We start from the raw sequence: 25804 nt of genomic DNA on the forward strand, positions 1-25804 counted from the left end.
AGTCTTGCAGGGCATCTCTGCCACTGTTCTTTGTGCTGCTGGCACTGCTGTCCCGCCCTATCCACCTTATGGCTATCACATATTCACCAACTGAAGACTACCTCCGTGAAAGTGGTTTTTATTTTCAGATATATAAGGTTTTGCTTTACTCCTGGAGCAGATCATGTTTTCTTCATTCGGGACCCTGAGCAATCCCCCATGGAAAGATCAATCTTTTACCCCTCTGTTTCTCCAGTTTCTAGATTTGTTATACCTTTTTATGCCTCCTACTGTGTGTTTTAACTTCCCCGTTATATAGTTTGGCTCCTCTGACAGGACTGGTCACTTTTAGCGGACCCCCTCTCTTCTGCGACTAACTTTGGAATTGCGGGACTGATGACCTCACCGTTTAGTCCCATGACCCCTCTCAATTAACCAATCAATCAGTTAGTGAGCACCATAGTATGCATTGTTCCATTGATCATGTGTTCCATTCCGCTGCTCTAAAGGGTCTCACATGACAGAATCAGTGTGATTCCTGGAGAAATATTCTAGTGTGAGGGAACTGTGTGATTATGAAGAGTGAACCACAGAATTCCAATTTGTGGAGTTCTTGTTAGAGGTTAAGAATCCAAGGAATGTCTCTTTCTGTGTTGAGTGGAACAGTTAGATTCTGTCGGTATTGGTAGGCCTGCTGTAAAGCTGCTTCTAGTATTGTCATCTTATCACTAAGCAAATATTTTTGAACACATCGTGAAAGCAACTACAGAGCTCTTTTATTTATTCAACACACATTAGTTGTTGCTTCACCATGCCCTCCAAGCTCTTCCCTTTGCTGCTAATAAGTTTTTGTTTTGAGATGAGAATGAGGATTGCCTCTAAGACTGTGGAAAAGTGCATCCTTCCAACTGTCATTAGAAAGTATGAACAGGATTTCATTTTGAAACTTCTTGACAGATTAACACTTTGTGAACTAGGTTGGTTGGTTTGGGGGATTAAAGGGACCAGACTGCTACGGTCATTGGTCCCTGAGAACTAGGCAACTACGTTGTAGTTCATCTGGCTGGTACTGTGCTTTTTCATAGTTTTTCTGGATTTTGTGTAGTTGATTCTACTGCACAGGACTGACTTCAGTTTACTGCATTTCAAAGAGGGATCTCCTTTTTATGAAATTCTGTAAAGAAACAAAACTGTCACTGACTTTTTTTTATAGTGAAATGAAAACGTGCTACTTTCTCAACAACATGTCATGATTTGTTTCACAAGGAGATAGAACTAGAAGTTGTTGGTACTAAAAATAACACTGTTTGAAAATGTAGTTTTTTATTGAAAATTACTTAGTGACATTTGTCTTATATTTAAAAAATGGAGGATTTTGGAAAACAATCATTCTTAACAATATTACCTGTTATCTTTCCTTGCCACTTTCCCAGATCCTGCCTCATCTTGCCTCAATTCATTCTGCACAAAACCTTACACCTCCTCTGAGGCCATTTTGACATTTCTGTAAGTGGAATCAGTTTAGGAAAATTGTACCACTGAGTCTGTTTAGAGGTGAACTAATTCTAATGGAAGTTGATTCCATCAAGCCTCCTTTGTTTATCAAAGCTGTTGCCAATTCAGTAACAAATTCAACAAGATGTTTGCTAACATATTTCAACTGCTTACATAAAAAGTACAAATTTACGATCATCCTGAAAATGTGAAAAAAAGCTTTCTTCTGCCTCTTTATTTGTTTCTTCTCAAAAGGGTTGTAGTGCATTAGCTAGTCACTGTGGTCCACACCAGCTGTGTTTTTATTATAAGCTAGAATACTGGCATGTTTTATCTTGTCTCTCATTCCTAATTTTGTTCTGACATTGACACGAGATGAAATCATTTTGTGCTTTGTCATCAAAGGAAGTATGTTCTAAGTGTCTTTCCATTTCACAAACGGCAAATGGTCTTGCTTGTATACCCCTTCTTCTTTGTGATTAGATCTTTAGAAAGCATATTTTTGGAATATAATCCATGTTACATAGGAGCTACATCACTCGTCTTTGTGCGCTGAAGCATGACTCGAACCAGAACACATGATTTTAATTTGCCAGGAAGTTTCATATCTTTGCACACGCCACTGTAGAATGAAATATTCATTCTGAATTATTTACTTTCACTATCTTATTAAGTTTTCTTATGCTTCAATGATTCTATTCACTAGCAAGAGCAGTATTCCAAGCCTTAGGTAGTGTGGATTTTACCTCCAGCAGAACGTGAATGTTATGGTCTTGTTTAGTTTTTTAAATGAAATTCCACATGTCCCTCTACTCAGTGTCTTTTTTAGCAGTGAAAAGCTGGATCTAGACTACTTGTAGAGGTTGCACTAGCATAATATTTTGGCATTACCTGGACAGTGTCTCCAGTGTTTGTATGTGGACTTCATTGGCAATACGGGTGGTAGTGGTGTGCTGGATTGTCTGTTGAAAATCCTCCTTCCCATACTTTTATGGAACTTTTGGTTTGTTTTATTAAGTCGAGACGTTTCTACGATGATGTTTTTTTAGTCTTCACTTTGCTTTTGCTGTTCATAACCTAAAGTGCTGTGAGCTTCTCAACAGTTGGCAAATACCTGTAACTTTCCACCCTTCTGTATCTGACTGGTGAATCATTATTATTTCCATTCTGAGGATCCATGTCAGCAGCTTACATTCAGGAAGTGGTTCGGCAACGTGGACTTCGTGTGTCTGCTCTCTGCCACCGCGCATGCACAAACTCATTCCCTACATCCTCATTCATCCTACATGAAACCGGCTATAGTCAGACATAGGTAGAACTATACTCCAGAATATGTTTTGAAGTAAATGTTTTACCATATCCAGAATGAATCTTTCACTCTGTAGCAGACTTTGTGCTGATCTGAAACTTCATAGATATTAGAAGTGTGTGCTGGACCAGGGCAATGTTCATACGGAACGAAGAATCGAGGCTTGACTCAACGTTTTCGCTGACAGCTGTACTTTCACTGATTCCTCTCTTGTACTTTTCAACTACACAGAAGTTCTCAGAGATATATTGTGGGACTAACAATCGTGTAATGTATGACAGTGATGGCAAATTGTAGGCTCCTCGATTTCTATCATGTGTGTTAACAGCGACTACAGGGAGTCATTTAGTACCGATGATAGTAGTTCTGTATTAGTATTTTCCGTATAATTGACAAACATGGATATGTTTTTAATTAATATAAAGTTAGAGGGTTTTCCCCCAGGTATGTTCAGTGAAATGGGGTGGCATTTTGATTAACTTGCTCATTTGGAAACTTGAGAACTTTGTATTAGAACAACTCACCAAAAAAGAGAACAAGATTGTCATTTGTTTTCTAGATTATTGTTGAATGTATGTAGGATTTGTGTAGCTTAATACATGATTTTTTTGTATCTTTTAGTATGACTGAACAGTGTAGTGCCACAAAACATGAGGGACATAAAGCCTGTATGGAAGAGGCTTGGGTGTTAGATTTTAGATCGACCGAGATAGTGCAAGTTCCTTTTGTTTCCTAAAATACTTTTAGATTAACCCCTAACTTTTTTTCAAATTGTTCCAAAGAATAGTATTTTTTTTTGTTATTAATGAAAAACTTCCTTTAATGAATGACTTTACATGTAGACATATAAAAACATCATCTAATGTTTAAAATAATGCATACACAACAATGTGCTGTTTTGTTTTCTTCCTGGTTGTTGGTTTTAGAGAAAACAGGAAAGTAGTATTTATTGCTCATCAGCTTATGATTAGAATGCTATTACAGAATCTGAATCATCCAAAAGCAGGTAATACTACTGATTCACAGATAACAACCATGTGAAATACTGTACTTACAGATATTGCAGCAGGAAAGGTGTGTCTCATGCCCATTATACTAATGATTCAAACTGATTTACCCATTCATTTTAAATGACTTCAATTCGCAACCAAGATTGCATTTGCAAGAACAATAAAGGGGTAAAATACCGAGAGGGGGTAGGGGTAGGGAGAGGTGGTGATGCACAGAGAGAGTGGGGGGGGGGGGGGAGAAGGAGGAGGAGGAAAGTGACAAAGGGGGGAGGGAGGAGGAGATGCACAGAGAAAAAGGTGGTAGTAGTAGTTTAGGATGTATAACCAACTCCCATATACACTGACCAACCAGAACATCATGATGACCTACCTAATAGCCCTTTGGGACGGTTAACAGTGGTGACACGTCGTAGCACGGAGGCCTCGGTAGGTCACTGGAGGGAGTTGGCACCACATCTGCATACACAAGTCACTTATTCCCATAAATTCCGGGGAGGGGGCGATGAGCTCTGCTGCCACATTCAATCACATCCCAGATGTTTTCTATTAGGTTCAGATTTGGCAAGTTGGGGGGCCAGCACATCAGTTTGAACTCACCACTGTGTTCCTCAAACCAGTCCAGCAGACTCCAGGTCTTGTGATATGGTGCATTATGTTGTTGAAAAATGCAACTGCTATTTGGAAACCCCCGATGTTATTCAATCTGTATATTGAGCAAGCTGTAAAGGAAACAAAAGAAAAATTCGGAGTAGGTATTAAAATCCATGGACAAGAAATAAAAACTTTGAGGTTCGCCAATGACATTGTCATTCTGTCAGAGACAGCAAAGGACTTGGAAGAGCAGTTGAACGGAATGGACAGTGTCTTGAAAGGAGGATATAAGATGAACATCAACAAAAGCAAAACGAGGATAATGGAATGTAGTCGAATTAATTCGGGTGATGCTGATGGAATTAGATTAGGAAATAAGGCACTTAAAGTAGTAAAGGAGTTTTGCTATTTGAGGAGCAAAATAACTGATGATGGTCGAAGTAGAGAGGATATAAAATGTAGACTGGCAATGGCAAGGAAAGCGTTTCTGAAGAAGAGAAATTTGTTAACATCAAGTATAGATTTAAGTGTCAGGAAGTTGTTTCTGAAGGTATTTGTATGGAGTGTAGCCACGTATGGAAGTGAAATGTGGACGATAAATAGTTTGGACAAGAAGAGAATAGAAGCTTTTGAAATGTGGTGCTACAGAAGAATGCTGAAGATTAGATGGGTAGATCACATAATTAATGAGGAGGTATTGAATAGAATTTGGGAGAAGAGGAGTTTGTGGCACAACTTGACAAGAAGGAGGGACCAGTTGGTAGGACATATTCTGAGGCATCAGGGGATCACAAATTTAGCATTGGAGGAGAGCATGGAGTGTAAAAATTGTAGAGGGAGACAAAGAGATGAATACACTAAACAGATTCAGAAGGATGTAGGTTGCAGTAGGTACTGGGAGCTGAAGTAGTTTGCACAGGATAGAGTGGCATGGAGAGCTGCATCAAACCAGTCTCAGGACTGAAGACCACAACAACAACAACAACAACATTTGGAAACATGTTTCATGAAGGGGTGTATATGGTCTGCAACCAGTGTACGACACTCCTTGGCATCATGGTGCCTTGCAAGAGCTACACTGGACCCATGGATTCCCACGTGAATGTTCCCCAGACCATAATTAGCCACCACCAGCTTGTCTTCATCCTGCAGTACAGGTGTCTAGGAGATGTTCACGTGGAAGACAACAGATTAGTCCACCACCCTCCAAGGTACTGGCATTCGTCAGACTATGCACTGCTCTGCCACTTTGCCAACATCCTGTACTGATAGTCATGTGTCCATTTTAGTCTGTCATGGTTGGCACATGCATGGGTTGTCGGCTGCAGAGGCCCATCGTTAGGAGTGTTTGGTGCACAGGGTGTTCAGGCGCACTTGTACTGTGCCCGGCATTAAAATCTGATGTTAGTTCCGCCACAGTTTGCCACCTGTCGTGTTTCACCAGTCTGCCCAGCCTATGAAGCTCGACTCTGTAATGAGGGATGGCTGCGTAACCCCACAATGTCTGTACGTGGTTTCACTTTGGTTTCGCCATGTATTGAAGACACTCACCAGAGCACTCCTGGAAAACCCGAAAAGCTGTGCTGTTTCTGAAACGTTATTGCCGAGCCTCCAGGTCATTACAATCTGTCAGTGGTCGGACTCAGATAGATCGCACGGCTTCCCCATTCTACACGAGGGCAGCATGCTCGCTGATACTACATGCAGCCTGTGTGTGTGTGTGTGTGTGTGTGTGTGTGTGTGTGTGTGTGTGTGTGTGTGTATTGGAGTCACTCCTCGCCAAGTGACACTGCTGTCGCCTGGATGGTTTTGTATCGATAGTAGGTCAGTAGTCATAATGTTCTAGCTGATCAGTGTATATTAAATATTTAATACCAAAGATCCCAACCAATTTACCAATTCATTTCAAGTGATATTAATTCCCAATCAAGGTTTTGCTAGTTGTAATATAATATGAATAGACCTTCCTCTTTTGTGGTCTCTGTTGCTTCAGGATATTATGCCTTTAGAATGAACGGTTGTATTTTTCTCATTGAGATAAGAGATTTCATAGACAAATATAGTATACTGCACTGTGAAATGAATAATCATTGTGATATTTTAGATATATGAAAAAACTGTTACATTCAAAAATTAATATTGACTCATTGTTCAATGTTGTACATGTAGCTAAAGTATTTCAATGTACTTTCACCTTTTTTTGTAGAAATTATTGTTTTAGAATCTTGCTAGCTATTGGATACTTTAAGAAATGATAATTTTTAAGGAAACAGTGCTTTCTTAAATATTTACTTCCTTGAAAAATACGTTTCACAAGCGAATTAAAAACTGGTGCTGCATACTGATTGTTATTGAAGCCTATCTGCACTTACAGTAAAAAGTGCCATCCACAAAATGAAAGAGGTTCAGGTATGTTCTATTAACATGTATTTTCGTTTTCCCTCATTAAGGATCTGAAAATGTATTCTGCAGCTGCTGATAATTGATTTAGTGATACGGAATTTTGCCTTTGAATTCTGAATTATTGTTTAATGAAATGTAATTGATGATGTAGCAATGATGTGCATATTCTTCAGTGTACATATTTAGATTGATTCCAGTGTCTTCTTTTTCAAGGCCTGTTTCTACAGATTTTCATAAAACAGAGCCAAAAACTTTCCCAAAATCTATGTATGTCAGATAAAAAGTAATTCTCGCTCACTGCTCTCTTCTTTAACTTAATTGCAAATGGTTCATTGTGGTGTACCTATGTCTACAGCCAGCTTGATCCCTTGCCTGATTTTGATGTAAGGTGTTCGTATGCAGTTGATGATAATATTAGCAAATACTGTAGTTAGCAATTGGACACATCATGGAATTAATGTTTATGTCATCCTTGTTCCGTGCTGACTTCATAATTGATCAAATTATACTTTACACACACACACACACACACACACAGTGCTTGATTTGTAAAAAAAGAAAGAAAGAAATAAAGAAAGAAAGAAAGAAAAAAAAGAGGCGCATGTGTAATCTTCCCTAGTCTTCAGAATTTATCTGTTTTTGAGTAATAGTGGCACTTGCTTTTTGTGAAGTTTCTCATTTTTTCCTCCATAATTAGCAACAGGTAGCACTTAACATCAAGTTTGCACTTTAAGAAGTGTAAATGAGCAACTGTACGGGCATACCCACAATGAAGTCTCCAGTGATAATAGAGCATGAGTTGAAACACTGCCTATTGGATCACAGAACCACCTTGTCCAATCCTTCCCTTGTTACTGCCTCATTAAGCATTAGGATGACAGTAACTCCTGTACTCAACTACTCTTTTGTATCATCCATTTTCGTTTTCCTCTTCATGTCTCAAGTAATAAAACTATGACAGGTCAATCTCTAGAAAAGGAATTCACAATGCCTCACAGCACAAGGATAGGAAATTCATGTGTCCATTTCAAAGAAATCATCCTAGCATTAAACAAACCATGGGAAACCTATATCTGGATATTGGACAGACTGTAACCATGCTTGTTTCCCATTCGCATTTTAATATTCCATTCAGGACAAAAGGAGAGAAATGTCTAACACAGTCTATTGATTTGAATTATTAAAATAGGATCTACATAAAAAAATCTATACAAGAAAGATGTTCAAAAATAGAAACACAGTGTTTGATTTTACAGCCACATATGAAGAATGAATGGTTCCAAATAAATTAAACATATCTTCAACATCTTTGACTCAGAAGCCATGTCACACAAATATCAAGGTATATCTAGGGGAAATGTTTCTGTAACCAAAAGTAATTTAGTACCATTCATTGATATTGGTATTTAGTACTGTCATAGGCCTGCGAAGGAAAATGGTCCACCACCTAGAGTTTATGAATCGCTATAGCCAGCATAATTAATGCAATTTTAATCATTCGGCAATCTCTAAAGAGAGAAATGGGAGTGGGATTTTTTTTTTTTTTTGGGGGGGGGGGGGGGGGGGAGGTCAGATTCTGCTTTTCAGGTTGCATTAGACTGGTTGATACATACAAATATTTTAGAAAATGCAAGCATTCAGTAGTGTGCCAAAAGAAAATAAAGAGGAAGTGACACTATTGAAAAGTATTACATATGTTTATTGAAGTTTTCCTAGCAGGTAGAATAATCAATCATCTTTCAGGTGCACATCCATAATGGTATTATTTCTTCCTCAGATATTCTGCCTGATAACATGCCAATGACTCACCTTAAAGATGACTGTGAAGTTATCAGCCAAAATATCAGAAGAAGAAAGAATACAAATACTGTCCAGGATGCACACCAGGTAGATGATGGAATACTGCATTACATAATTTATAACACTTCATGATGGTTCACAATGTATGAAAGATGTAGCTGAAAAAAGTATGTGAACATTCTGTGGTTTAATGTATTTACACAACATACTTTCTGTATGTACCAGGCCAGAATTGGAAATAAGTAGAGGGAATGTGATGGCTTGCCATTCTTCATAAGTGACTGTGTGTTAACATGGAACACCGTGCACACCACACTAAAGATGATATATGGTATAAACTTTCATTAGTAATTCATCTAGTGTGTTCTTTGACACACTACAATGAGCACCTTTACTATAAGAACTATGATATTGCAGCTGTGAATTTTGATTATGTTTTCAAGTAGCAGTAGACATCTAAGTACAAAACCTTCTTGCAGCTCATTGTTTGGGATGAATCAAAGTTACACATGCTAATCAAGAATATTGTATCTACTGTTTAATGACATTGATTACTCCTATAATTTTTGTTTACTCTTAAGTCATGGCTAACTTAATGCTTACAGCTCGATGATGCAAATTTCCAGTTTTCCACTTAATGCCGTCATTGGTGGGAATGTGTGTTGGCGCTTCCTACTAAATTCTTCTTTGTATGTCCCTTCTGCAATATTCCTGTAATATCCAGCTCATTGCTTTATTTTTTGTCAACAGATATCCAGGTCCTCGATCAGTAATGGCAGTAACAATTGACATAAGCAAATTAATAAATTCACATTGGTTCAGACTTGTAGCCTAACAGTATTGCCTGATTAAGGAAGTATGGATGATGGAACAACTACTGCACTCTATATTTGATGAAAATCTTACTATTGGAATTTTGGGTGTTCACTGTATAAAATTGTAACAGGCTTCAAGTCCTAATTTCTATACATATCTCTTCTTGAAATAAGTGCTTTTCTGTTAGTAATGTTAGTAAATGCTATTTTACAGTGATTGAGTTGTGGATGATCTGTTACTGATGGTAGTTATATGCTAAATGGCTGTGCAAATGTGACCCCTCACAGTGTGAAGAAATTTAAAGTTTTATCTCTAGTTTGGCCCAGATGGCCAACAAGTTGAATTATTATTTATTTGTAACTTTTGAGTCTGTGTGTGTTTCAGGTCTGCTTCAATTGATTCGGAAGGAACAGGTGACAGTGAAGGAAACAAAAGTGCAGTTCTTTCCCCAAAGACAGCTCGGCAGAACTCTTTACTTAGGCTCCGGTTACCACTTGTGTCCGGTGACTCTGGGGACAATTCAGAAAAGTCTCCAACATCGGTAAAAGATGTCAAAGACAAAATTCTTGCCAGCTCAAAGAGTATAATTGGAAAAGTTTTGTCCCCTACCAAGGACAAATTTAATAGAGAAAAGGTATATTATTGTAAGTTAGTTTCACACCATTAAAGTGTGTACCTGTAAATATAATTTACTTTTGTGTCTCCCTTGTCTCAGCATCCTAGCAGACTTCCCTGTCTTATCAGCCGTGGCAGGTTTCTTTCTGTGGCCGATGAAGAATATTAATAAATAATGGTTTATGGGTGTCTTATGTGTGATAAGTTTCTTCTTGCTTATGAATAGGGTTTGTTTTCTTACCAACCCCTACATTACATATTACAGTTTCTCGAATTGTCAGTCATGTGTCATAAAATATTCTGGTTGCCTGATATACACATATCAAAGAAAAATTTTGCATCATCCTGATTTCCAGAACTGTGGATATTGTATCACAGACACAGTCCCTTTGACAGTTCAGAGAGGTCACTAAATGTGCCCAAAGACATAAACAACCATGCATGAGCAGCGCCTATTAGAGACGGAGGGAGTCAGACAGCCGATCAGTTCGTCATTCCACCAGGATGGAAGTACACAGCTTGTGTTGTCTGTAGTTCAACCATGGCTAGACGTTCAATACTGCAGTTCGATCAAGTACGCTTTGTTCCTTTGTGCCAGGTAGGGCCCTCAACAAGGGAAGTGTCCAGGCATCTTGGAGTGAACCAAAGTGATGTTATTCGGACATGGAGGACATACAGAGAGAGATAGGAACTGTTGATGATGTGCCTCACTCAGGCTGCCCAAAGGCTACTACTGCAGTGGATGACCACTACCTACGGATTATGGCTCGGAGGAACCCTGACTGCAATGCCACCATATTAAATAATGCTTTCCATGCAGCCACAGGACATCTTGTTAAGACTCAAACTGTGCTCAATAGGCTGCATGATGCACAACTTCACTCTCGACGTCTATGGCAACATCCATCTTTGCAACCACAACACATGCAGCTCAGTACAGATGGGCCTAATAACATGCTGAATGGCCCGCTTAAGATCGGCATCATGTTCTGTTCACAGATGAGCGTCACATATGGCTTCAACCACACAATCGTCGGAGCCATGTTTGGAGGCAACCTGGTCAGGCTGAATGCCTTAGATACACTGTCCAGCAAGTGCAGCAAGGTGGAGGTTCCCTGCTGTTTTGGAGTGGCGTAATGTGGGGCCGAGATATGTCGCTGGTGACCATGGAATGTGATGAAAAAGTTGTATGATATGTGAATGCCATCCTCCGACCAATAGTGCAACCATATCAGTAGCATGTTGGCGAGGCATTCATCTTCATGGATAACAATTTGCACCCCCATTGCACCCCTCCGTGAATAACTTCCTTTAGGATAACGGCATCGCTCGACTAAAGTGACCAGTATGTTCTCCAGACATGAACCCTATCGAACATGCCTGGGAGCGATTGAGAAGGGCTGTTTATGGACAACGTGACCCACCAACCACACTGAGGGATCTATGCTGAATCACCATTGAGGAGACACACAATCTGGACCAAAAGTGACTTGAACTTGTGGCTAGTATGCAATGACGAATACAGGCCTGCATCAATGCAAGAGGATGTGTTACTGGGTATTAGAGGTATCAGTGTGTACAGCAGTGTGGACCATCATCTCTGATGATCCTTCTGTATGGTGGTACAACATGCAATATGTGGTTTTCACGAGCAATAAAAAGGGCGGAAATGATGGTTATGTTGATATTTATTCCAATTTTCTGTACAGGTTCCAGAACTCTTGGAACCGAGGTGATGCAAAACTTTTTTTGATGTGTGTACTTTGCTGGGGATTGGGGCCTGCAAATCAGTACCTGATAACTGTGCTTCAGCAGTACGGGCTGGACCTCATATCCTCTTTTGTAGTTGCAGTGGTGGAAAGAGAACTTCGTTCACTCTCAAAACTACCATGGAACTCAGTTTCTTGCAATAACTGTTATATTTAAAAATGGTTTTGAAAGTAAATCAGTTCCTTAATATTTTGTACATAGATTGACAGATCATTCACATGTTCAGATCTCCTTTCAACATAGATAATTTTTGAGTTCTGTCTCGTAACTAACACAACCACCATTCAGTTTTCTTATGCAGATTTTTGCCATTACAGTGTCCTTTACTCTGAGACTAGTTAAGTACTCTTGCTTCTCTTTACATCTACTGGTGCACCTGTCAGATGAAACTGTGCACAGTGGAAAGTTCCCCAACTTAATACCCCATCCCAGGGGCCTCACTATTGTTTGGTGAGTTCATGCTTGGGTAACATGGAACCACAGCCTTTGCAACACCTTTTCCCTTTCTGTGCTGCATGTCTTTCCTCCTGCTATAATTTTTCCCCTCCCTTGAGGACCACATCTGGGATATTTTTGGGAATGTGTTCTGAAGTTTTAGTAGCCATCAGAACAGTCCCACATCTGTTTTTTCTTTCTGTATTCACTCTGCATGTCCAACCCTTCCTCTGATTGGGTATTTGAGGTTCCTCGTTGTTTCTTCTTCCTCCCAGTATGTTTGATTTGTAACAGGTGACTGAGTAATGTGTAGTTCCAAGACCCAGCTTGACAGATAGGGGTTGTACGTACCCCCTGTTACAGGCCAGGCCCAGGGAGGGGTGGTTGCCTGAGCTGTGACCTTCCAAAATTGCCAGTTTTTCCCAGTCAGGAGTTCAGGAGGTGTGGCCTGAGGTATGGACAATCATGTAAGGCGGGTGAGCCCCCATCTTGGAGGCCCCCAGTTGGAAGGAGCCTGTCATCAGAGATGCTGGAAATCATGGTGGGATTTTTTCTTAGTGAGCTAATCACCATCTCAGTCTATGTCTACTAAAAGTGAACAGAATGAGGCTAAAGGTTCCAAGACTCTCCCAGCTGTACCTTGGTTCCTCATGGCACCACATACTGTAGATGGTGAGTCCTTTGCTACAGTTAATCCATTCATTGTTCAGAAATGTGTGATGCTATTATAGGCCCTGTGAAATCCTGCTCTCGTTTATGCAATGGACTTTGCTTCTGGAGACCAGTTGTGATTTTCAAGCCCAACAATTGCTTACAGTTTTGCTGCTCCCCGGCTATTCTGTTTGTGTCGAGGCCCTTCAAATGCTGAATTCTTCATGTTACGGTATTTACATTCAGCTGCTTGATGGTCTGACTGAAGGAGAAATCCAAACTTACTGCTTTGATCAGGGTGTCACTGCTGTCCGTCGGGTAATGAAAAAGGTTGTTGCAACCTTACTGCCTACACACAGTTTTTTCCATATGTTTGATTGAATAGTGCTTCCATTGAAGATAAAAGCAGGCTATGAAGTCGTCACAGTCTGACCATACATTCCCTACCCAGTGCATTGCTACCAGCATCAACATTACAACCACACTCGCCTGTCCTGTAAAAACATGGCTAAATGTGTTACTTATGGTAGGGATGCTCACAAGGGTGACCTTCTCTCTGTATCAGCTGTAAGGGCAACTGTGCCATCTTATCTCATGAATGTCACATGTATCTAGATGAGCAGGCCATCCAGGAGATCTGGGTGAAGGAAAAAGTAACTTACCCTGTTGCTTGAAAGTTGTTGGCTAGTCGAAAGCTCTGCATCTCACCATTCGGCATTTACAGCACCGTTCTTGTTACATCTCGCTCCACAAAAGACATGGCCATGGCCACACAGACTTGTGACCTCCACTTCAGCACTGCAATTGTAAAATTGTCCAGTATAATTGTAGCATCCCATTCCTGTTCTCCTCCAACTGTGCAACAAGCCACCAAATCTTCACCTCTGGTGGTGAAATTGCCTGCTACACAACCAATGGGCCAGGAAAGAGACACCCAATACTCCCATGAAGACTCATTACATCCCACCAGCCAACAAACATCTGAGTCTTCATCTGCCAACTGCAAAGACTGCAAGAAATCAAACAAAAGCAAATGGTTTCCTCCTTTCTTGACTTGCAGATGCTATTAAACAATGTCTTCATGTGGTACCCTCACCCAACCGACCTCCATTATGTTGATGTGCACTGCCTACCTTTTTTTCTGTACTGGAATCAGCAGGCCAACCCAGTGAGAATGCCAACGCCTCTGTAGATCTCATGGACCAGGATGTAATAGCCTCTATGCCCTGTAGTAATGAGTCTTGAAAGTCTGGCACTCGGCAGCTGCCGAGGTGATTACTCTTCATTTGTTCCCTGCGCTCCATTCCCCATTATGCCTCTTCTCCAATGGAATGTTCATGGCATTAGGTCCCACAATGAGTAATTACACTCTTCTTAGAATCCCAGCGTCCACTTGTTCTCTGCCTTCAAGAAACAACATTATGTCCTAATGACTGCTTTGACCTCTCGCATTTCCTTCTGGTCCGCTTTGAACTTTCCCCAGAGGACAGCATTCCATCTCATGGGTGAGTCATGCTGCTCATCTGGGATGACGTTCATAGCCAAACCATCTCACTGAACACTCGGCTGCAATCTGTTGCAGTCCACATTATCCTTCCTTGCTTCATCTTTTCTCTTTGCAACATCTACTCCATCCTTCATTAGGTGTCAACCGAGCAGACTTTCTCCAGCTTGTTGGTCAACTCTCTCACCCCTTTATGCTGCTTGGTGGCTTTAATGCACATATCCCACTTTGGGGCACTTCCAGAACCTGTCTGAGAAGTACCCTGTTGGCTGACCTTCTCAATCAACTCAACCTCATCTGTCTTAACACCGGAGCACCCATGGTCCTTTCAGACTCCATGCACTGCTATTCCCATTTGGACCTCTCGTTCTGCGCTGCCCAGCTTGTTGGTCAACTCGAGTGGTCCATTCTCTCTGACATTTACTCAAGGGACCATTTCCCATGTGCTATACATTTGCTGACTCCTAGCCCACCTATGTATAAACCCAATTGGCAGCATTATGAGGATGACTGGAGGCTGTATCCTCTCTGCTGACCTTCGATGAACAACATTTTCCCAGTTGTGATGACCAGGTAGAGTACCTCATGATTGTTATTCTTGCCACTGCAAAACATTCCATACCTCCTACTTCATCTTTCCTGCACCATGTCCCAGTCCTCTGGTGGGCTGAGATGTTCTGTGCTGTGACGTGATTCATGCACAAAGACATCAGTTTTTTAACTGTCATCCTACAATGGTGAACTGTATCCATTATAAACAGTTACGTGCACAGTGTTGTTGCATTCTTTGTGATAGCAAAAAGGCTAGCTCGATTTCATCTACCTGTTCTTTCAACAACTCACTTCCTCTTCTATCGTGTTGGTCAATCTCTGTCAGCTCTCTGGGACCAAGGTTGATTCCCAGATTTCCGATCTGACTGTAACAGGTGATGTCATTGTGGACCCTTTAGTTAACTGCAACACCTTTGGCTGCTATTTTGTTGAGATTTTGAGCTCCACTCTCTACCATCATACCTTCCTCCTTCAGAAATGAGTGGAGGAAACTTGGGTGATACCTTTCTCCTCTCAGAATCATGAATGATACAATGCTGCCTTTACTATGAGGGAGCTAGATCTTGCTTTTACTTCATCCCGATATTTCGTCCAGGGCTGGACAGTGTTAACATTCAGATGGTGCAGCACTTCCTCCTGTGGGCAAGCAATTTCTCCTCCACACGTACAGTCAAATTTTCTTGGGCAGTTCGCAGATTTCCCAGGTGCCGGTGTGAAGGCACTGTCATACCCAAACCTAAGCCTGATGAGGACAAACACTTTCCTTCCAGCTACTGCCTCATTTCTCCCACTAGCTGTGTTTGCGAAGGGATGGATTCATAGCTGGGTGGTATGGTGGCTTGAGTCTCACAATCTACTAGCCACTGCACAGTATGGATTTTGAGCACAGCGTTCTGCAGTTGATCATCTCGTGACTTTGCCAACCCATATCATGAGTGGTTTTCTGAGAAAATACCGCACTGTGCCCATGTTTTTTGATTTGGAGAAAGCCTACGACACCTGCTGGAGGACTGGTACCCTCCGTACTCTATACACATGGGGTTCCGAGGCCACCTACCCCGTTTCCTTCAGGAATTTTTAAAAGATCACATTTTCAAGGTATGTGTGGGTTTGTCCAAGTCAGAGTTCATCAACCAGGAGAATGGGGTGCTTCAAAGCTCCATCCTGAGCAATGTCTTCATGCTATAACCATTAACCCTATTATAGCATGTCTCCCACCAGGGATCTCCGACTCCCTTTTTGTTGACAACTTTGCGATCTATTGCTGTTCTCCATGGACTTGTCTCCTAGAGTGGTGTCTTCAGCAATGTCTTGATCGTCTATACTCGTCCAGACTTTTGCTTTACTACTGACAAAACCATTTGCATGAATTTCTGACAGCACAAGGAGTTTCTTCCAACTTCTTTACATCTTGGACCTGTTGCTCTTCTGTTTGCAGAAACTATAAAATTCCTGGGGCTCTTGCTTTATAGAAAACTTTCTTGGTCCTCCTATGTGTCTTACCTGATGGCACACTGTACCTGGTCTCTTGATTCCTACATGTCCTAAGTGGTACTTCCTGGGGAGAGGATCAGACACTCTCCTCCATTTATACTGACCCCTTATCCATTTGAAACTAGACTATGGGTGTTTCGTTTAGTCATCTGCACGTTCGTCCATCTTAAACCATCTTAACACAATCCACCATTGTGGAATCCGTTTGGTCACTGGTGCCTTTTACACAGCCTGGTTGAGAGCCTCTATGCAGAAGCTGCCGAACCACTGCTGTCACACTGGCATGATGTTCGGCTCAGCAGATAACTATTTGTCTACCATGCTTGGCCACCCATCCTGTGCCTTCTTTGTTGGTGACTCCCTTGGCAACCAGTATGGGGCAGGTCTGTTGTCTGTTACCTCCCAGAGTTTGCTTTTGGATCCTGCTCCAGCAGCTTAACTTCATGCAACCTGCCATGTTCCTGATGGGTTGGAACCCTTCACCACCTTGGTTTTGTGTGGTAGCCCATGTTCATCTTGGACTCCATTCACATCCTCAGGAAAGTACTCTAGATTTGGTCTATCACATTAAGTTTCTCGACCTTCACACACAACTTGGTGACAAAATATTCATGTACACTGATTTGATGTGTACACTAATGCTTCTAAGAGCAACCATGGGGTCAGGTGTGCACTCTTCATTGGCACCGACCATTTTCGGTATTGGCTTCCAGAATGCTGCTCAAATTTACAGCAGAGCCCTTTGCCCTCTATCAGGCCACCCAATACATCTGGCAATACAGGCTTTTTAATTGTCATACATTCCAATTCTCACAGTGCCCTTCAGAGCCTGTGTGTTCGGTAAACAGCCAATCCCTTAGTGCAGCATGTTCAAGAAAGCTTCCTCTTACTCACTTTTGACGGAGCCACTGTGATGTTCATGGGGGTTCCTGGTCATGTCGGTCTGACGGGAAATGGGGCCATTGATGCTTCTGCCAAGGCTGAAGTCCATCTACCTCGGTCTGCTAGCTCTTCCATCCTTTTGGATGTGTTGCCATCTGTTGGTAGGTGGTGTCACTGTGGTTTCACCACTGGTCTTCTCTTCATGGGAATAAGCTCCGGGTAATTAAAGCTCTCCCAGCGGCTTGGCTGACCTCATCTTGACCTTCTCGCCACAAGCTAGCTAGTGAAGGGTTCCAACCCATCAGGAACATGGCAGGTTGCATGAAGTTAAGCTGCTGGAACAGGATCCAAAATCAAGCTTTTAGCTAGGTTACGTATTGGGCACTGTCGCTTTAGCCATCACCATCTGTTAAGTGGTGATTCCCCACCACTTAGTGCTCATTGTTGTCAACCTTATATGTTTTGACATTTCCTGACCTGATGCCCTTTTCTTAACCACTTACACTCTATTGTATGTTTGCCATCTGAGTTATCGGCTGTTTTAGTGAAATATGCGCTGGCTTTCGACCGCATTTTACTTTTTATCCGTCATAGAAATATGGTGAATCTATGGTTTGGGACCCCTGCTGTTTCCATTGCGTATTTTAGGCACCTTTCTCCACAAGGAAGTCCTTTTTCTTAGCTCACATTCTTTCTGTTGATTAGGCTTAACATATAGTCACTTTTAAGTGTTTTTTTTTGCTTCTTGATCTAAGGTTATGACATGGGCACTTATGACCTTAGTTGTTTTTGCAGAAAAAAAATTAATAGCCACTGAAGTGGTATGATTGGGTCACACAAACCTCCTGTATTGTGCCAAGAGTGTAGTGGTCGAACATGACATTACTGAAATTGGCATGATATACCTCATAGCCACCCACTGAAACAGATGATGTCGTGGGACCACTTTTAAGGTTTGCCTAATTATTTTGTTATTCCCTTATAAATATACACATATGTTAACTTATTGTCTCTTGTGTTCTATGAGACCTTATCTGTCTGCTCTTTTTTTAATTTTATCAATTCAGGCACTAGAGTTAAAACATTTTCTCTTATTTTACTAAGGTATCAAGTGCCCTTTGGGTAGCTTCATTTAGCTCTTTACATAATTCCTTTTGAGTAGATTGGCTCTTACTTATCCTGGTTTATCAGGTATCTACCTTTCTTAGGTTTGTTCACATGGGACATGCTTGCCCATTGCATTTTATTTCTTGAGAAGATAACTTATTCAAATCACCACTTGTGATATAAGGCACATTTATCGTCATCCCCCCCTCTCCCCCCCCCCCCCCCCCCTAAAGAGCTACATGTGAGTATATTATTATATTAATGTGGACACTCTATCTCAAATCTGAGATAATGCTTAACTCTGTTCGAAAACAAACACTCATTTCATTTCATTCATTCATTCTCAGTTTTCATATAATTTGATTTGCTTCACCTAGTTTGAAGGGGGAGAGTGATTCTGTCTTCAAATAGAGTCCTGTACCTGATTGTGTTATCAGATACAGCCTCACAGATTTGTTGTTAATATCAAATGCAGTGAATCTTGTAAAAAAACACATGTGCTTCATGTAAATGTCAAAGTGCCTTGTGCAGAAGCTACAGGGTGAAAAACACCATTGTGTGTGATTGCAAATAAAGTCAACATTAACTCAAGGCAGAAGCTGAAGTTCTCTCTTCTAAACTAGTTCGAGTAATTACCATGGATTCTTAATATTAAGCAATGTTTATTCATTTTTCTTGTGCTTCGAATGAATTCCTAGTTTTTTATATCAAAGTCAATGTGATTCTGTATGAGGGGAGCTTTTTTGGCTAGTGTGTTTACCCTGTACGGTGATTCCCTCTGTACCATTCTTATATTCAGTATTTTGTGTTATGAAGGAAGTGGTGTTACCAGTCTACCTACAGTAGAGAAAGTTTGTATATGTGTTTTCTCAGCTTGGCGCAGAAAGTAAAGGTAGGAGATGTAATGTGAAGTGGTGGTGTTGTTGTCATCTTCAGTCCAAAGACTGGTTTGATGCAGCTCTCCATGCTATTCTATCCTGTACAAGCTTCATCACCTCCAAGTAACTACTGCAACCTACATCCTTTTGAATCTGCATAGTGTATTCATCTCTTGGTTTCCCTCTGTGATTTTTACCCTCCATGCTTCCCTCCAATACTAAATTGGTAATCCCTTGATGCCTCAGATTGTGTCCTACCAATCAGTCCCTTCTTCTAGTCAGGTTGTGCCACAAATTCCTCTTCTGCCCAATTCTACTCAGTACCTCCTCATTAGTTACGTGATCTACCCATCTAACCTTCAGCATTCTTCTGTAGCACGAAATTTCAAAAGCTTCTGTTCTCTCCTTGTTTAAACTGTTTATTGTCCATGTTTCACGTCCATACTTCACTACACTTCATACAAATACTTTCAGAAAAGACTTCCAGATACTTAAATCTATATATTTCTCTTCTTCATCGCTTTCCTTGCCATCACCAGTCTACCTACATTTTGTATCCTTTCTACTTCGTCCATAATCAGTTATTTTGCTGCCCAAATAGCAAACTCATCTGCTACTTTAACTGTCTCATTTCCTAATCTGATTCCCTCAGCATCACTTGATTTAATTCAACTACATTACATTATCCTCATTTTTCTTTTGTTAATGTCCATCTTATATCCTCCTTTAAGGACACTGTCCATTCCATTCAGCTGCTCTACCATGTCCTTTGCTATTTCTGACAGAATTACAATGGCATTGGCAAACCTAAAAGTTTTTATTTCTTCTCCCTGGATTTTAATTCCTATTCCAGATTGTTTTTTTAGTTTCCTATACTGCTTGTTCAACGTACAGATTGAATAACATCAGGGATAGGCTACAACTCTCTCACTCCCTTCTCAACCATTGCTTCCCTCTTGTGCCCCTCGACTATTGTAACTGCCATCTGATTTCTGTGCAAATAATAAATAGCCTTTCACTCCCTGTATTTTACCCTTGCACATTTAGAATTTGAAAGAGAGTATTCCAGTCAACATTGTCAAAAGCTTTTTGTAAGTCTACAAATGCTATAAATGTAGGTTTGCCTTTCCTTAACCTAACTTCTAAGAAAAGTCGTAAGGTCAGTATTGCCTCACGTGTTCAAACATTTCTACGGAATCCAAACTGATCTTCCCAGAGGTCAGCTTCTACTAGTTTTTTCGTTTGTTGATGAAGAATTTGTGTTAGTATTTTGCAACTGTGACTTATTCAAGTGATAGTTCAGTCATTTTTACATCTGTCATCACCTGCTTTCTTTGGAATTGAAATTATTATATTCTTCTTGAAGTCTGAGGGTATTTTGCTTGTCTCATACATCTTGCTGACCAGATCGAAGAGATTTGTCGTGGCTGGCTCTCCCAAGGCTATCAGTAGTTCTAATGGGATGTTGTCTACTTCTGGGGTCTTGTTTCTACTTAGGTCTTTCAGTGCTCTTTAAAATTCTTAACGCTGTATCATATCTCCCATCACATCTTCATCTATGTCCTCTTCCATTTCCATAATATTGCCCTCAAGCACATCGCTCTTGTATGGATCCTCTACATACTCCTTCCACCTTTCAGCTTTCCCTTCTTTGCTTAGGACTGATTTACCACCTGAGCTGTTAGTGTGCATACAGGTGGTTCTCTTTTCTCCAATGGTCTCTCTGATTTTTCTGTAGCCAGCATCTTTCATACCCCTAGTGATATATGCTTCTACATGCTTACATTTGTCCTCTAGCCATTCCTGCTTAGCTGTTTCACACTTTTTATCAGTCTAATTTTTTAGACATTTGTATTCCATTGTGCATGATTATTTACTGCATTTTTATATTTTCTATTTTCATCAATTAAATTTAATATCTCTTGTGTTACCTTAGGATTTCTAATAGCCTTCGTCTTTTCACCTACTTGATCCTCTGCTACCTTCACTATTTCATCTCTCAAAGATACCCATTCTTCATCTATTGTATTTCTTTCCCACGTTCATGTCAATCGTTCCCTAATGCTATTTCTGAAACACTCTAAAACCTCTGGTTCATTCAGTTTATCCAGGTCTCATCTCCTTAAATTCCCACGTTTTTGCAGTTTCTTCAGTTTTAAACTACATTCCATAACCAATAGATTGTGGTCAGAGTCCACATCTGTCCATGGAAATGTGATACAATTTAAAACCTGGTTCCTAAATCTCTGTCTTACCATTATATAATCAATTTGAAACCTTCTGGTGTCTCCAGGTCTCTTCCACATAGATAGCTTTCTTTCATGATTCTTAAAACAAGTGTTAGCAATGATTAAGTTGTGCTCTGCAAAATTCTACCAGATGGCTACCTCTTTCATTCTTTACCCCCAGTCCATATTCATCTGCTGCTTTTCCTGCTCTTCCTTTTCATGCTATCGAATTCCGGTCCCCAATGATTATTAAATTTTTGTCTCCCTGAACTATTTGAATAATTTCTTTTCTCTCACCATACATTTCTTCAATCTCTTCATCTGCAGAGCTAGTTGACACATAAACTTGTACTACTGTGGTAGGCACAGGCTTCGTGTCTGTCGTGGCTACAATAATGCGTTCACTACGCTGTTCATGATAGCTTATCCACGTTCCTACTTCTTTTTTTAAAAAAAGCTACCTCTGCATTACCCCTATTTGATTTTGTATTTGCAACCCTGTATCCACATGACCTGCTGTTCGTATTGGCTTCGGATTTCACTATATCTAACCTTAGCCTAACCATTTCCCTTTTTAAATTTTCCAACCAACCAGCTCGATTAAGGGATCTGACATTCCACGCTCCAATCTGTAGAACATCAGTTTTGTTTCTCCTGGTAAGATGTCCTCCTGAGTAGTCCCCACCCGGAGATCCAAATGGGGGACTAACAGTAAAGCTGCATGCCCTCTGGAAAAATTACAGCCGTAGTTTCCCCTTGCTTTCAGCCATTTGCAGTACCAGCACAGCAATGCTGTTTCGGTGGATGTTACAATGCCAGTTCAGTCAGTCATCCACACTGTTGCCCCCGTAACTTCAGAAAAGGATGCTGCCCCCTTCAGGAACCACACGTTTGTCTGACCTCTTAACAGATACCCCTCCGTTGTGGTTGCAAGATCCATGGTTCATGGGGGGGGGGGGGGGGGGGGGGGGTGGAGAGGGGGAGAGATCTATGAAGCACAGTGTAACAATATGCATGCAGTAGCTCCACTTGAGAAGCACAATCTGACACTTGATTACTTACTTAGGTGAGAGGCTCCATGAGTGTGTGGTGCTTGCAGTCTGCGAAATAAAGCACATCGTGCTTTTAATTGAATTTATTACTGCAATAGCAGGTTAACGCATTTCGGTGTCTCAGTTTGTGTGTTAATAAGCTCCTTAATGTCCTCATGTAACAAACTAATTTTGCTCACTATATCCACATTATTTAGCAGCTCAAATTATGGTTCAAAGGCATCACTGTTGAACCACTCACCAAATTTTGTCATCATCTACGTCTTCCCAACAAGAAATTTGTTTTGCAAGATTGGCAAGTTGAGTAGCAGTATCATGATGTTCATCACCACTATAGCATTGAAAGCCACTTGCTGTAGATGATGTTGCAATTTTTCCATGAGTTAGCTGTTACTGTTGTCTTCAGGTTGTCACAGGCCTTACAAATGCTACAGGTTGCATCAGGAATATATAAGGATTTCCAAAAACTCAGGACGTCTAAAACATTTTTGCACAAGCTTTTTCACTGTGTATTGTCACAATAACAGCTTGGTTTATTTGCTGTGTGAGTGGTGTGGAAGATAACTCACAAAAATCATCTTTTCATACAAAACAAGAACGTTTTCTGCAGGATGACAGAGGTAGGGTGTTGCTGCGATTGTCAATGGCTAGAAAAGTATGATCGGTTACCCATACCTGCTGGTGGTGTTTCAAAAGTATGCTTCCATTTCTTATCAACCTAGAAAAAGAAGGGAAGCATCCCAGAAGAAAATCCAAACCATTTTCTTTTACTATCAGTTTTATGTGAGTTAAAAGCTATCAATTCTTTGCTGCAAGTGAATTTATTAGATTAACAGACAAACAGAAAAATCTGCCATGAACGTATCAGGATAGAGTCTCTACATTTACTTGAAGGTGAAATGGGAAAACAACAGAATGTTTCAGTTACATCCAGCAGTGTGATTGGGAATGGCATCATCTTCCAGTGGTAAAACACGTGTCACATGTGTAATAGTGTATTCTAAATGAAAATATTTATTCTGATTATAATAGAATACTTCAGCTTTCATTTCTTATTTCTTCAAAAATTTCCAGACTATACACAGGTAATCTGCAGACTGTGTAATTGGGATCATGCTGAGCCTCATAGGGGTTTCTGATACCTGCAGTTGCTCATTTGTTTACCTTACCTGCTGTTGCTATTGACGTAGGCACATCTGGAAATGCATCCTAAAATTAGTTTGATCAATGTGCACAATGTAGAAAATTATGTCTACATTGTTTCCTCTATGCATTCCATCACACTGTTGGTTTTACCAGCACCCTTGAAAAAGTGCTAAACATATTTCACTCCTCCCCCCCCCCCTCCCCCAAACACCACCTTTTTGTTTTTTATTAGTTCTGGGATTTCGACACACACTGAGAGAGGATGAAGAATTTAATTGCAATATTTCTACAATTTATATTCATAAGTAATAAACTAGCTTACAACTGTTAATTATAATTGTACATTTTCATAATACTTGTATAAACGAGATTATTTAATACTGATTTGTTATACTTATTGCTACAGGAAAAAACACAGAGAATATACCTTTTTCTTTTCCCCACCAGTCTTCGTTTCTTAAACTCAGTTTGTTTGAGTTTATAAAAAACTATAAAATGCAGTGAGAGTCCACTGATAGTGCTGATGATAATCAGACAAAATAGTTCTTTTCTGTACACTGAAATGCGTTCTGTTGGGCTTAAAGCAAAAACAGTGTGTTGGGAGAATCTAGCAGCAATGTGACTTCTCTGACTTTGCCTCAGTCATCTTATATAAGGGGCAATCAAAAACTTTCCATTTGAGGGTGTTGCTGCAGCATATATGCAGTGTAGCACAACTCTGATGTGGTTATGAAAGCACCAACATGTAGGCAGGGTGTTAGCGTGGCATTTGTGTTTTTGCTGACACACATGTGGTAAATGTGGAAACATGAACTGTGGTGGTGTTATTGCCAAATGCATCCAAACAAAACTACTGTGCTGTTATTTCTTGGCTGCCAAATGACAAACATGGTGGGCATCTATCTGATAATGAAGAATGTGTATGGGGCATCATGTCTGTCGAAAACCACCATTTTGGAATGATACGTGACAAGGGGTGCTCCTACTTCATGATGACACATTGTTCTCATATTGCTGAAGTTATGCCAACTTAAGAGGGAGATGCTTGAGCACCCACCCTATCATCCTGATCTCTCCTCGTGCAATTATCATGCCTTTGGTCCCTTAAAAAGGGCGTTGAAGGGTCTATGATTTCTGTAGGCTAGGATGTGCAACAGGCAGTTGCTTCTTCATGCAGCAGGAAGCGAAGTTTTACTGACTGTGTATCTTCAACGTGGTGGAACAGCAGGGTGATTGCCCCAATTCTCTCAGTAATTTTGCCCCTGATTGGCGTACTGAGTCTGGACTGTAAGGCCTGTGAACAGAAAGTTTTTGATCGCTCCTTATATAACAGAAATTAGCAAATCCTTTGTATATTACTAGGAGCCTTAGTTCCTGTTTCTGTTTTATAGACTTGCCTTGTTCATGAGTTAAAATAATTGTAGCTGTTCTATATCTCTTTTTGATCATTGTATGTTTACAGAGTAAATCTCCAGTAGCAAATACTCAGCGTCCAGTACTTATGACAAGGCGTCAACTGACTGATCCGTTTGCATCAGATGAAGAAGATGAGAGGTGAGGTTATGCTGCAAAGTAAACTATTACTAACATACTATCTTGACCCTTCACAGAAGAGTACAAAATACAACATTGTGAATCAGTGCTCATGGTAATGAAAATTACACTAATTTTGGATAAATATCCAAATGTTTGTAATGCAAAGAATGACAAACTGTCATAGGATTGACGGAAATAAATATTGCTCAACCCCCCCCCCCCTCCCCCTCAATCCCCCCCCCCCCCCCCACACACACACACACTTTTACATACATACTTACTTTCTTTTGTTTCATACATATACAAAATACACACACAGATTCCACATTCCTGCCTTGTATCCCTCATTACAATATCAGTGGATAATATTATGGGAGAATAAGAATGAACAAGTGTTTATTATTATTATTGTTATTATTATGCACAACAAAGGGTATTTTCCTAATTTTGTTTCTTCTCTCTCTCTCTCTCTCTCTCTCTCTCCCCCCCCCCCCCCCCCTCCCAATTACTTTCATTTCCTCAGAGTGAGTTCTTTTCCATTTGTTGGACCAA

At 40.5% G+C, this 25804-nt stretch overlaps 1 protein-coding gene across 1 annotated transcript in view; it reads left to right on the top strand.

Moving 5' to 3' along the window:
* The window catches only part of LOC126190757 (EH domain-binding protein 1), a 205896-nt gene that overhangs the window by 102985 nt on the left and 77107 nt on the right, over positions 1-25804 (top strand). The window contains 2 exon segments of the mRNA XM_049931272.1: positions 9787-10036; positions 25179-25270. Coding sequence (XP_049787229.1) covers positions 9787-10036; positions 25179-25270 — 342 coding nt within the window.

The sequence above is a fragment of the Schistocerca cancellata genome, chromosome 6 (genome assembly GCF_023864275.1).
Source record: "Schistocerca cancellata isolate TAMUIC-IGC-003103 chromosome 6, iqSchCanc2.1, whole genome shotgun sequence".
Classification (NCBI taxonomy): domain Eukaryota; kingdom Metazoa; phylum Arthropoda; class Insecta; order Orthoptera; family Acrididae; genus Schistocerca; species Schistocerca cancellata.